Source organism: Tenrec ecaudatus, chromosome 6 (genome assembly GCF_050624435.1).
Source record: "Tenrec ecaudatus isolate mTenEca1 chromosome 6, mTenEca1.hap1, whole genome shotgun sequence".
Classification (NCBI taxonomy): Eukaryota; Metazoa; Chordata; class Mammalia; order Afrosoricida; family Tenrecidae; genus Tenrec; species Tenrec ecaudatus.
This window is the reverse complement of record NC_134535.1, coordinates 53,337,634-53,352,608: the sequence shown is the minus strand read 5'-3', so window position 1 is coordinate 53,352,608 and position 14,975 is coordinate 53,337,634. Positions and strand designations below refer to the sequence as shown.

Below are 14,975 nucleotides of genomic sequence, written 5' to 3'. Positions count from 1 at the left end.
TTTCTAGGAATGTGTGCTATAGTGATAATTCAAAAAGTTAAAAAAGAGGTATCTTTATATGCTTATATAAAGACCCAGGAATACAAACCAAAATGTTTAAGAGAGCATTAGATAAATAATATTGCTATATCTACACAATTAAATACTACATAGCCTTTTTATTTTACTGACAGAACACCATTTATATCAGTTTTTAAAATTAGGTTATAATACAAGAACTTGAACAATATGACCTGAGTTATATATGATTTCACATGTACAAAATTAGGAAAGGTACTAACAAAACACTAACAGTAGTTACTTTTAAGAGGAAGGTTTTCTAGTGGTGTAGTGGGCTTTGTGTTTGGCTGCTAAATACAAGGTTAGTAGTTGAAACCTAGCAGCCACTCTGCAGGAGAAAAATAAGATTGTCTGTTCCTGTACAGACTTACAATGTGGGAAACCCAAATGGACAGTTCTTCACTGTCATATAGGGCTGCGATGATTTGGAATTGACTTGATAGAAGTGGGTACATTTAAGACTTGAGTTTTACTTTCCATTCTTTTTCTGTGTTTCTCAAAATTACTGCACTAGTATGTACTATTTTTACAGTATTATTTTAATTGATCTTTTCTGTCATATTAGCTATATCTTTTACAAATACAGTAAAATTAGACTTTAAGAATCTTGAAATACTCCTGGAAAAGTACAACACTGATAAAATTTCAAATGTAGGACCATTTATTACTCACTGTCTCGTGAACTTCAGCAACTTCTGAATATGGCAAGATCTAAAAAAAAAATAAATTTTCTCAGGAGTGGTTTAATCTCATATATTTGAACCTAAATCTAGAGAGCACTTAGTTTGTCATATTAAGTAAATGGTACAATAGTCATGGGGTGAGGGAGAGGCCTAAGGGGGGAGTTAAGAGAGAAAGTAAAAAAAATTGTTACTTGAGTTCCAGTGCATGTGTCTACAACTGGATGGTGTGAAACACAACCTGTCTACACACATCTCTGCACTCAGTGGATTGCTGCAGGCAAGTTCACTCAGTAACATGCTCGTCTTAATCTTGCTAAGAAGGCCTAGTGTTCTTACAAAAAAAGGCCAATCAAAATAGTGGATTTATTATGAATTTCAAAGAAAATGGATACCTGCATTGGTGAATAAAAGCTAGGAAAGTGACTAGGAATTGTTTTCCATCATGACAACGCACCTGTTCATTCTTTGAGCCCAACAAGGGCTGTCGTACAAGAATTTCTCTGAAGCCATATACTCCCACAGTACTGCCCTGATCATGCCTCTCCAGACTTCTTTTTGATCCCCAAACTCAAAGAACAATTCAAAGGAACGTGATGTGTCTCCCTTAAGAATGCCCAAACTTAAGGAATCACTTAAGGATACCATATTGGGACATGGTATAAATTGGAGAGCACAGAATTCTTCCAGGAAGGGTTAAAAAAGATAGAAATATAATTTTCAGAATTCTACTGACCTAATATAGAAGTTATGTTGAGAACAATTACGTAAATTTTAAAATGTTTAAAAGAAAATTTTCTATGATTTTATAGCAAAATTTTTTGCTTGCCCTCGTATCATTGTAATTTTTCATTAGAAACTAAATCCTTTTTAAAAAGGAAAAAAATCCACTGCAGCAAATTATCAAACCCATCATAAGATAGATGTAGAGTGAGATAGGAATGGTTGGTGTCAGAACGGTAGAGAAGAATGGACCATTGAGGCTTGTCTGATCCCTGCTTTGTGGCAAAAGGGAAGCCAAAGGAGAGCAGATACGCCTGCCTTTACTGCCTTGTATTACAACTTTCTGAAAATTTTGGCCTCTGCAATTTTTACCACACACTTGATTTATTCTTTCAGTTCCTATGAATCCCAGCTAGAAAGGACATCATGCTTGGTGAAGTAAAGAGGTACTGAAAAAGAGGAAGATCTTCAGTGAAACGGACTGACACAACAGTTTCAACAATGGACTCAAACATAACATCTGTGAGAATGGCACAGGATCGCAAGTGTTTTGTTCTGTTGGGGCCACTGAGTCCACGCCAACTTGATGGCATAACAAGGTCAGACCCCTATCATCTCTTTACGTAATGGTACAACAAATGACAAACACTGTGACTAGGTAGGTAGGAATTACCTAAAGTTAATTTTCTAAGCTAACATTTTAACCATGTTACCTCTCTACTTTAAAAACAGTTGATAGCACCTCATTCTTTAGATCCCTATGAAACAGTTCCAAAACTCGATTACTCTACTTAAATATCCTCTTTTAGCAAAGATGTTTTTCTTTCTTTCTGTCTACCTGTCTTCCTGTTCAGTAGTTCCCCTGACCTTGAGGACTCAATGCAAATTACCAATTCTGCTTCCCAAATTCATGCTGAAGGTATTTTTCCCCAGCTTTGACGTCCTAATATCAAGGTTTTTTGATAATGCACTATTACACTTACCTTATAACTTTTTCTTTTATTATATATAAATCTAAAAATTAAACTGCTATTCATTCTATGCTGACTTTATAACGGTCTACCACTGTACTACTGTTGACTATAAATTTGCCAGTGTTGGAAATATTCTCTGTGCTGTCCAATACAGTGGCCAGTAGTCAGATATGGCTACTGAGTTCTTGAAATGTGGCTAGTCAAACTGAAGATATGAAATTTTAGTTTAATTAATTTGATCTAAATTAATTATACATGTGGCTAGTAATTATCCAGCACAATGTTATCTTCTCCAAGCTCCTGTGTATCCCCCTCCTCTCAAACCTTTCTTCCTTTCTTTGTCTTCTAAGCTATTTTCCCTTCTTTGTTGTCCCTTTTGTTTGGCTCCCTTTCCCTGGTGCTCCATTAAGATACTTACTCCCAAAGGCTGCATCCTAGAATGTATTTTGTCCCCATGCAATACTATTTTCCTTGATAATTCCACTTATTTTATTTTTAAATGAACTCTATTCACCAAAAACAACTTTAATTAGATTCTCCACCTTAACATGTCCTGAGTTCCAGCCCCCAAGATTACCTCCCCCTGCAAATTGCTTTCTTGGTGAACTCACATTGCTTATCCTAGATGAAACATCACAGCTGCGGTAAGGGCTCCTCTGACCTCCCAAATCAGATGCAACTTAAATGTGCTCCATCTGTGTTGCCAGTCTTCTTATTAGGTCACTCTAGGGCTACAAGGGAGGCCACAGAGCTCCACGGAATCTCTGAGACACTGCTCCAGCATCTACCATCTTCCTGCCTGAGAAAGGGGTCAGACCCCTCACTCATCTTTCCTCTTCATACTCATACAGCCTAACCACCACAGGCTATCTAATAGATAGCTCTGCATTTGGCTTTCGTCTGCTTAGAAAATTTCCCTTAGGACTCTGCTCAAGTATCACCTCATAAAGAGATTCCTATGATCAAATCAGTGAATAGCAAGCCCATCCCCTATTCTGTTACTGTCTGTTCTGGGTGCTCTTGGAGCTGACCCCCAATTCCTTTGACCCCATATACAATAGAATGAAAAGCTACCTGGTACTATGAACAATCACCATGACTGGTCGTGATTCAGTTCAATGTGATTCACAGGGCTTTCATTAGCTAAATTTTGGAAGAACCCAGCTAGGCCTTTCTCCCAGTGTTAGCCTGGAAGCGCCACTGAAACCTGTTGTATCATGTACAATCTACTACTGAAAGATAAGTGGTGGCTATGCATGAGAAACTAAGCCCCTCAAAACCCAAATTCATTGCCATCAAATGAATTTTGACTTGGGAGTAAAATGCCCCTTAAGGCTTCGGAGACTTTAAATCTTACTGGAGTAGGCAGCCTTATCGTTCTCCTGAGGAGTGGCTGGTAGGTTCTAACTACTATGCTAACAGGGCTCCTGTATGAGAGACATGAGCTGGGACTTGAACCCAGGTTTCCCACGTGGAAGGTGAGACTTCTACCCTGAACCACCATCAATGTTCCCTCTCACCCTGCTGTATTTTGCATCGCAGTAATCATCACTTATATAATATACCGATAGATAGATAGATAGATAGATAGATAGATAGATAGATAGATAGATAGATAGATAGATATGTGCTACACTATGTTCATTCGGGCAACATGTTATGTCTGTGGCCCAGTGCCCATAAATACTATTATCTAAAAAAATTCAAGGTACATATAATGGTTCAAAATAACAAATGGATGCTATTTTGTAATGTGTATCAAACATTACTGTATTATTGCACTCCGGATGTGCTGACCCTGTAATTTCCTCAAATGTGGGAAACTCGACTGCATAATTTGTATTAGTGGGGGACTGCATTTGCACTCTCCCCTGGAAAAAAATTACTGTATTAACTAGTAATAAAATGTTCTAAAATTGATTTTGAGAATGATTGTACAACACTTCTTGATATGACTGAGCAACTGAATTATATGATATTTGGATTATGACCCAATAGACTTTATATAAAACATGCTTTTGTATATCTGGAAGTGTACATTATTATACATCAAAAGGTACACTACACACTATACTCATTATGGGAAGCAATTGACTAACTGATGTTAGATACAAATTGTTCCCAACTGTTTAAACTATGTACAAATTCAACTTAAAGACAGACTTTGAAATAGAACTCATTCATAAACCCAGGGACTGACTATATGAATTATGGGAGTTGATCAATGTCCAAATCACATAGCATCCTATTTCATCTATGACTTATTTGTGTAATTTTTTTCTCTCACCCACATGTTCGATCCATGGGAGGAGCAGCTTTGTTCTGTACACTGTAGCATGTTTAAGACTAGAATATAGCTCAGCACATTGCATATATTCAGTAAATATTTATTGAATGCATAAATGAAAAAAGCTTGATCACTTTTTATAACTCTAATACCTAACAAACAATTTCCTATACATAGTTTAGAGAATGTATCTATTGATTAAATGAATCCGTTTATTTTTGCCATTGAGTTGATTCCAATTCATGATGACTCCTCCACGGTTTTCAAGGTTGTAATCTTTGGGAGCAGATCACCTGGCCTGTTTTCTAAGGCACCTTTGGGTGGACTGAATAGCCTAAAGTATGATTAGTATTCGAATGCATAATTTCTTTTACCACCTAGGGATTCCTCATGTTCTCTAGATTCACGAAAAAGGTTGAAGCTAGCTCCTGTGCTTTTATGCTTCTACCTAGGTATTAGTTGATAAGGGAGCTAATTGTCTCAGGACAGTACAAGCTTGCAAACAAAAATAATTATCCTAAAAAGCCTAAGTACAATAACAAGACAACAAAATGAGTAGTCTTGACCAAAGAAGATATAATTAATAAATCAAACACATCAAAAACATAAAGCAAGCATTATAAATATGTTCAAAAGATAAACAGTAAGACATTTAAGGTGTTTTCCAAAATAAACAGTTCAAAAAAGATCATTTTTGTTAACATTCATGAATGTGTTAAATATAAACTGTTACAGAAGAACTACAGGAAAGATAAAGCTATTCTAAAGAGAATAAGCATAATTTTAAAAAGACAAACTTTCTGCCACGGAGTCGATGCCTGTAAGGACAGAGCAGAACTGCTTCTGTGCGTTTCTGAGATGGTAACTCTTTACAGGAGTAGGCCTTCTCCCGCAGAGCAGCTGGAGGTTTCAAACTGCTAACCTTGCCGATCACAGCCAAACATATACCATATATACTCGTGTATACGCTGAATTTTTCAGCACATTTTTAATGTAATTTTTGTGGTAAAATTGTGTGTCTCGGCTGATACTCGGGTTGGCTTACACTCGAGTATATATGGTAATCACTATACCACCAGTGCTCCTCAGTAAGTATAATACATAATAATAAATTAGTGACTAAAATGTTTATTTTTAGTTATTCTCTGCAAGCTAGAGAATTTTAATCATTTAGGACCTCAATCTTGGATAGCTGATTTCTCCCCAAGTGCAATGCCCCATCAGACCACAGACTTTGTGTCACCCATCAATACACCCCTTTTTCCACTATAATACACCCCTTTTTCCACTAACCTTTTTCCACTATAATGGTTAGTACAAAGCTCCAGAGGTTAGTACAATGGTAGTGGTAGACAGAATAATATCCTCCCACATGTCTATATCCCAATCTTCAGAATCTTTTATAATTAAAGGTGGTTGGCAGATGTAACTACATTAAGCATATTGATGCAGTTAGGTTAAAATTTAGCACCTTATCATTTGATCTCCCTTTGGACCCAATTTAAATTTGTTCTAGTTTTTACATATATTTTCTGCTCTGTTTTGCTTTGTTATTGTTAAGTTTTTTTTCTTGTTTAGATTGCTTTTCTGTATATGAAATCGAGGATAGGTAAATCTAGAGAGATGGTAACTAGATTAATAGTTTCTTAGAGGTATGGCATGAGAGGTTGGGTGGAAATGGGAAGCTAATAACTATGGGCACAAAAAGAAGAAAGTGTTCTAAATTCACTATGGTGATGACTGTACAGCTCTTCCTAAGATCACTAACTACTGAATTATATGATATGTGAATTATTAAGATGACTGAACTACTGAATTGTATGATATGTGAGTTATTAGCCAAACAAACAAATTAAATAAGGATTTTGAGATACAAAAATTATCTTAGATTTTCTAAGTAGGCCCTTATGATCACAAGGGTCCTTATAAGAAGAAGGCAAAAGGGTCAGTTATTAGTAGGAGATAAGATAACTGAAGGAAAAAATTGGCGTGATACAAGGAAGGGGTCATGAGCCTAGGATGCAGATGGCCTCTAGAAACTAAAAAAGGTTTAAAAAAATAAATTCTACCCTCAGACCTTTCAAATGGAGAACAATTCTGCTGATACCTTCATTTTCACCTCGGACCTTCAGATCTGTTAAGATTAGTATTGTTTTAAACTACAAATTTGTGGTAACTTGACATAGAAGCAAAAAGAAATAGTACAATGTTCAATGTTGAAATTTAGCAGAGAAGCTCATTATTTTTCAGCTGTCTGTAGAAACTCTGAGTTACTCTCACTGTAGCTGTTTATGCCAAGGCTGGATGACATGCAGTCAGAGAATATCCTAGGAAGAATTCTTTAATTAAGAATTTGTACAAAATCCACAGCCACAGAGTTGATTCTGACTCATATCACGTTACATTAAAGTTTATGAAGCACTTAGAACAATCTGATGTTACCAAAAATTGGAGCAATTCCAATAACCTGCACATGCATATGTTTCTTCTATAATACTCTCAATGCCAGTGGTAGAATAATGATTTAAAGCTCTGCGTAAACTCACTTATATGTAATATAGAAACATAAACTATATGTTTTATAATGTACTTCATAATAAATAATATATGTATTACATACATAATATATCATATAAAATAAACATTTTAAAATAATTTAAATATAAAATGAAAAACTCACTTATATGTAAATATGTACAAACATAAAAGTTCCTAGAATTTGATCGTCTTTAGGCCCATCAGTACTCACTGACTATATCCTGAGAATTACAGAATTAAATCATCTTTACAGTTCATACCACTACAGAAAACCTTTGATTCGGATTACCCAATTTGAATGAAAATCTTAAAAGGTATCCTCAGCTGAGGGACCCTTAACATATTACATATCACGGTGGTTCTCAACCTTCCTAATTCCATGACCCTTTAATACAGTTCCTGATATTGTGGTGACCCCAACCATAAAATTATTTCCATTGTTACTTCATAACCGTAACTTTGCTGTTATGAATCGTAATGTAAATATCTAATATGCAGGATATATTTTCACTGTTACAGATTGAACCTAATTAAAGCATAGTGGTTAATCACAAAAATGGTACATAATAATATATTGCGGAATATTTATTTCTAATCCCAAATAAATGAAATTTTGTCTTGAAGCATGGTGTTGCCTGGCTAACAGTCTGCATGCCAGGTACTTGTCTGTGGGCATATCCGCATATGGGCGGACCCGTCTGGAGACGATAGAGAAGCAGTGTCTCAGCTACTAAGACCATCTGAAATATGTGTTTTCTGATGGTCTTAGGAGACCCCTGTGAAAGGTCGTTCAAACCCAAAGGAGTCGCAAACCACAGGTTGAGAACTGCTGAGATATCACATCATATTTTGGATGTTCCATAATGATTCACACATCTTTGAAACTTTTATCTCTGAAAAGTCATTAATATAATCCATTTTTAAATAATATGAGATTTTGCCCTCTAATAATCATTATGAAGGACTTTTCTCTGGTAAAAGAAATAACAAAAGGACATAATTAATGTCTTCCCTTAAGATAAGGAAAAGTACAGAGTTGACTCTCTATAGTCACAGTAATAATTGTTCATGAGAAAACAGAGAACAATGAATTAAGAAACACCGATTCATTGGCTTAGGGGAAGTAGATGGTTAAGTTGGTACATCCTAGCCTCTGATCAAAATATTTGTCTCAATGATTCAATACCTACTTTGTTTTATGAATATTTCTGTTTAAAGATTTTTTTTAAAGGCAATAAAGAGGAAGGCCCTCAAAGAAGTAGATTAACATGGTGGCTGCAACCGGGGGCTCTGGCATAGGAATAGTGAGATGGCATGGGCCCATACAGTTTTTTGTTTTGTTGTACATAGGGTCACACAAACTCAATGGCACCTAACAACAATTAATGTATATTCTTGATTCAATAACACCGGTCTCACAGCCGTCAGTACTATAACTAATGCCAGGACAAGGTTAATTTGAATACACATTCATGGGGAAATTGCCATAATCTTTTTTGCGTGTGAATTGGGTGAAGACTTATAGAGCAGATCATAATTTTTTACATTCAACAATTCATACACATTCTGGTTCAACTCATCCACTGGAATCCCTTCAATGTGTTCTCTTCCCCCTGATGTTTCCCATTTCCATTCCTCCATCTTTCGTAACCCTCTGAACTTTGTCACTGGATACATGCTACCCATGTTCCCATGAATTTTATGAACTCTCATTTTATTTCCTCAAGACATATCACAGTCTTCTTGAGCCTAAGAACTAAGCAGCACTCCATACATTTGAAACTAAAAATCACCAGTAAAAAAGCATAAAAGTTAAAAAATATATATGGTACTAACTAGACTACATAAAGGGCACTTGGCTTTGGTATGAGAGCTAGAAAACAGAAGTCAGAGCACTGGTCTGTTCTCTCCTAAGTGGGAAGGTCGGTTTACTAATATTTTTCATCACTGAGCATATTGTTGAACTATAATTAAAGCCACAATCTCCAACCAACCCCTACAAGCGCGACACAAAAATATAAAAACGAAATATGTTTATTACTGAAAGGGAGTTTATCCTTTTCATAAGCAAGTAGATTCAACCCATTCCATACATGTTCACAAGATAAATGACAGCTAACCACCAGCCACGCTATGGAAGAAAGATGAGGCTTTCGGCTCCTGTCAAAATTTACAGCGTTGGAAACTCACAGGGCAGCTCTATTCTGTCCTATATGGTTGCTATTCACCTAAAAGAGTGAGGATACACTGCATTTCTAGTCTTTGTGCACATGTCTCCTGCGGCACAATCATGCTATATATATTTAGATAAACCCAAGCAATATATTTTTAGTATTGGCCATTCAAACAAACACTGTAAAAAAGCTCACTGCCATCAAGTAGATTCCTAATCATAGTGATTGACTCAGACAAAATAAACTTGCCCCTTTGGGTTTCCAAGGCTGTAAATCTTTACAGAAGTAGATATCCTCTTCTTTCTCCCATGAGTTGCCTGGTAGGTTAGAACTCTTGACCCTGCAGTTCACAGCACAGTGCAGAACTATTTTTAAAAAAATTTTTAATGCAAGGAGTCACCAGGACTACTTATAGACAAACATTATTACTACAAAAATAGAACAAGGATAAAGAATAGATGCAAGAATTTAAAAATAAAAGGAAAATTTAAATGATCACTCAAGTCACAGCTTAAATATTTTTTCTCTTATTCCTCGAAATCATTTTATACCTTTCATTCAGATTCAACTTAGCACCTATTTCAAAATACTCAATGGCATACTATACACTCCAAAATCAAGTCCCAAATCCTTGGTCTGACATTCAAAACTTTCAATAAATTGTATCTCTACCTAGCTGCTAACACTTAGATTCTAGCACACCAATCAGTATTCCCGTAACACCATTCCTGCACCTACATCTACTCACATAATTTTCTTTTACTCATTTAATCTGAGGACTCCTTGAGCTGGCTGGTAAAGTAGATCAGGGAAAAAAAGAGGAAGACCCTCAATGAGATGGTTGACACAACTGCTGCCAACACTGGGCTCAAACACAGCAGGGGGTATGAGGATGTTGCAGGGGCAGGCAGTGTTTTGTTCTGTTATACACAGGTCACCTAACCATAAGAACAAACATTGAGGAATCAATTGTCCACTAAACCTTGCCTCCTGCTACTCTACCTTAGAATGCATTCCTTGTCATTTCCAATCCTATGATGCCTTCTTACCTGTGTAATTCAGTTTATGGCCTCCTAAAAAAGCTTTTCCAACTACCCAAGTAAACGCTGCTCTTGCTTTTTCTACCAATCCCTTTATCCAGTTTTTCCAAATAAGTGTTCACACAGAACAATGTATTTCTCTAGCAATTCCGCATTTCTCTAGCAATCCCCTGTCATCTTCATACAAATTAAGGATTCAGGGAAAAAAGGGTATATTACGCAATCAGATTAAAACAAACAAGACACCCTAACACTCCCTCACTCTGACACATTGTTTTATATTTTCATATAGTGTATCATAGTAGATTTATCAAATAGACAGAATATGTATTCTTGCCTAAATATGTACTTACTGAAGTAAAATATTTAGTTCTATGTTGTAGGCAGAAAAACAGAAATTCAGAGAAAGAGTCAAAGTTAGTAAGTAGTCAAGTGTTTTTCAATGTCTTACTGCTTCCTCTGTCTTCTAATTATCTTTTTAAAGAGAATGCTTAATATTAATAAGTACTTAAAAATAAAACAGCAGCTTTTAAGTATTATATGCTTATAATGGACATAGCATTGTGATAGGTATTTATCAATATATTATTCAATTAACATTTAAAATAGCTATATAACAGACTACCATGGAGTCAATTTCAACTCATAGAAACCCTATAAGAAATAGTGTACCTTTGGGTTTCTGAGGCTGTAAATCTTTATAGGAGCACAAAGTCTCACCTTTTTCCTGTAGAGCATCTGGTAGCCTAGCTGCTGACCTTGTGGTTAGCAGCCCAACCATAACCCACTAATCCACCAAGGTTTCTTCAAAACAACCCTCACTCAAATGCGTCCCCACAGTTGAGATAACTGGAGCCCAGAGAAGTTAAGTAATTACCTTAAGTCATAAAACTAAATGACAGAGATCAGATTTTAACAAATAGCTGAATAACAGATCCAAGCTCTAACTCATTTTCTCTCATATCTAAACAGTAACCAGGACAAGTCATTCAGTTCAAAGGTGATATTCCATAAATAATTAAAAAGGAACTCAAAATGAGTTTCAATTACAGAATAGTTCCATAGTTGACATTGAAATTATTCTAACAAGAGCTATAATGCTTAGATGAAAACTAATAAAGATGAAGGAAACAAGGCACTTTCATTAGTATTTAAATCCTTTGATCTAGTCTCAGTAACAACTTAATTAAAATGAAAAGTAATTTAAATTTTATTAATGCGGCATAATTATTCTGTAGTATTTAATTCTAACAACTTAGATATAGACTTTGAAAGGTAAAATAAATTTTAAGAAATTCTATTCAGAATAAGATGTGTGCCATCATTACCTTAGTGGTACAGAATTCAGTGACAGACAAACCTCAATTCCACAATTTAAGGTGCCAGGTCTCAGAAAAGACAATTAGCTTCCATGAGCTAAATTCCTTATCTATAAAAGTACAGATAAACACCTAACTTTAATGACTCTTAAGAGGACTAGCTTGACGAGGCACACACTTAGAAAATAGCAGCTCGGAATACTCTGACTAGGATTTTTATTAGCATTCTCATACTACCATTAAGTTAATTCTGGCTCATTTAGGACAGAGTTGAACTATCCTTGTGGCTTTCCAAAAAAGTACCATATATACTCGTGTATAAGTCAACTTTTTCAGCACACAAAAATGTGCTGAAAAACTGGGGTTCGGCTTATACACAGGACAGTGGTACCCCAGGGAGGTGCAACATCTCGCTGGGGCCACCCGAGGTAACGGGATGAGCGCCCATTATCTCGCGGGTGATTGCCATTTCTCCACTGTTCATTCAAAGGCCCGCTTACACTGCAGGGCTTTGAATGTTTGCTTACTCACATCTAAACAATCAGAGCCATCCTATAACACGGATGACTCCAATTCGCAGAAGCACCTGTAGTGATTCACTTACACCAGCAGCTGAACTGGTAAGGATGTGTCTGTGGCTGCGCTCCGTCTCTCCCCTCTGGTCTCTGTGTTAATTCACATCCTGCATCACCCGCCCACATGGACTCGCCCCCCACCCCGCCTTACATGTCGCGGGGGATTACCCTGAAAGCTCTTTTATAAAGTCTTGCTTTTTTTATCCTACTAGAAATGAATATTCTTGAATCAAACAAAAACGCCGGTCATATGAGGCTGGTTTCAAAATGAAGGTTGTGTCAAGAGCAGAAAAGAGCAATAACAGTATTGCAAGTAGGGAATACTGTGTTGGCGAAAAACAAGTGAGGGAGTGGCAGAAAATAAAGACTGACTTGGAACAAATTCAAAAAGCTCATCATGGTTTAACGTCTTTTTATGGGGCTCTAGAGAGTAAATGGCATAAATGGGTTATGGAGTGTCGTCAAAATGGTTACTGTGTAACACGAATGGGAATCCACATATGTGCCCTAAAAATGGCTAAGGATGACAAATATAAAGCACCAGGCACTGAAAAGTTTGCTGCGTCAGTAGGACGGTGTACCCACTTCATGAATAGGTTTGGCCTACTATGTTTGAGACAAAGAACAAAGATTTCCCAGAAACTGCCCCAAGACCTTGAAGAAAAAATTATGCCATTCCAGTCATTTATTATAAAACAAAGAAGGATTTATAATTATGACCTGACAGATATTGGGAATATGGATGAAACTGCCATGACTTTTGATCTTCCAAGCAACAGATCTGTGGCAAGTTTAGGAGAAAAAAATATTTTTCTCAAAAACCACAGGAAATGAAAAAAAAACACTTTACAGTTGTTCTGTCATGTTTGGCTAATGGAACTAAAGCTGCATCCTGTCATTATTTTTAAAAGAAAGACCTGGCCTAAAAAGATCAATTTCCCACCAAGAATTACTGTGCGTGCACATGTTAAAGGCTGGATGGATGAAGACGGAACAAAAAAGTGGATGGAAAAAATTTGGAACTGACAACCAGGAGCAGCCTTAAAGAAAAAGCCATCATTACTTGTTTGGGATATGTTCAGAGCCCACCTATCGGATGACATACAAAAATTGGCAAAATCTAGTAAAGTTACTTTAGCCGTTATTCCAAGTGAACTTACATCTGTACTGCAGCTTCTGGATGTATCCTTGAAAAAGCCTTTTAAAGACCATGTGTGAAGGATGTGGCATGAATGGATGTCATCTGGTCAAGCCCGACTAACAAAAGGAGGGAATCTCATGAAGCCTGACATAGAGTTCATAGCAAAGTGGGTTCGAAATGCATGGGAAGACATTCCAGAAGACATGGTGCGACATGCCTTCCAGAAATGTAGTATTAGCAATGCTATGGATGGCAGTGAAGACTGCGCTTTGTATGAAAATGACAGCAGTGATGGTGATGACGGCGATCTCAGTGAGGACAGCGTCTATGATGACTTCACACCAGCTGAAGCTCTGCATTGGGATACGGATGATGATGAGGAATCCAGTTTTAAAGGATTTTAACTCTTTACACTTTAGCTTGGTGTCTGGTTACTGATTGAGCTCAGGGAACAGTACTCTTAAGGTATCATTGTTGATACCTTATTGTTTTTGTTGAACCTATTTTCTACTTACTGTGCCGGTTTACTAATGTTAAATGACTCGTTGTCCTTTTATCTATTTTTTATTTAAAATAAATATTTAAATACATTACCCCACTGATGTCTCAATTTTTAGTAATTTTATTTTCATTTGATTATTGAAACTCACCAATAGCTTCTGCATTTTCCACCCTAGGCTTATACTCAAGTCAATCAGTTTTTCTGGTTTCCAAGGTAATAATTAGGTACTTCGGGTAGGCTTATATTCGAGTATATACAGTACATTATTATCATTAAGAGTTGAAAAATATTTCACCTAAATATATGACCTAAGGCAGTCCATCAATATTAAATAAAAAAATGTATGGTAAAGACCATGCTCTCAAGACATGGCTTTAATTTTTTTTAATTTAGTGAAAACAAAATAACCTACTGTTAGTTTTCCATTTATAATCAATTATAAACTTCTGAATAAATTAAGCTACTTCCATGGCCATCTTATTATTTATTAATGAGTTATTATTTTAAAGTTTAAATTTTTTTAACCATTTAAGAAACCTAAATAGACATGAGCCATAAATTTAAGAACAGCTGAAACTAAGATAATACAAGTCAGCAAAATTGTATTTTGCTATCAATCATTAGGACTACATTTTCCTTTGAGTTTGAACAAGGACATTCACTAAATTAAAATTTTACTAACACCTCAAAATAATGTAAGGAATCCTGGTGGTACACTTTTAAGTGCTTGGCTGTGAACTGAAAGGCTAGCAGCAGTTCAAAGCCCCCAGGGCCTTCAGGGGAGGAAAGACCTGGTGAGCTGCTCCAGCAAGGAAAGCGGCCTCAGGAAGTTGTGAGGCCGTTCTACTCGGTTCTGAAGGGTCAGTATGAGTCAGAGTAGACTTGAGGACACACACAATCAACCAGATAAAATGACACTCCGATCAACTGAATATAAAAGTCAGCCTCCATCCTATTCCAAC

At 36.3% G+C, this 14,975-nt stretch overlaps 1 protein-coding gene across 6 annotated transcripts in view; it reads right to left on the bottom strand.

The window, feature by feature from the left end:
• OSBPL8 (oxysterol binding protein like 8) overlaps positions 1-14,975 on the bottom strand; it is a 200,135-nt gene that overhangs the window by 108,341 nt on the left and 76,819 nt on the right. For 3 of the 6 annotated variants that reach the window (XM_075551253.1, XM_075551256.1, XM_075551257.1), the window contains one exon: positions 733-771. The exons of the other annotated variants lie outside the window; for them this stretch is intronic. In XM_075551253.1, the coding sequence (XP_075407368.1) occupies positions 733-771 (39 nt within the window). The remainder of the gene's footprint in view (positions 1-732; positions 772-14,975) is intronic. 6 annotated transcript variants of the gene reach the window in all.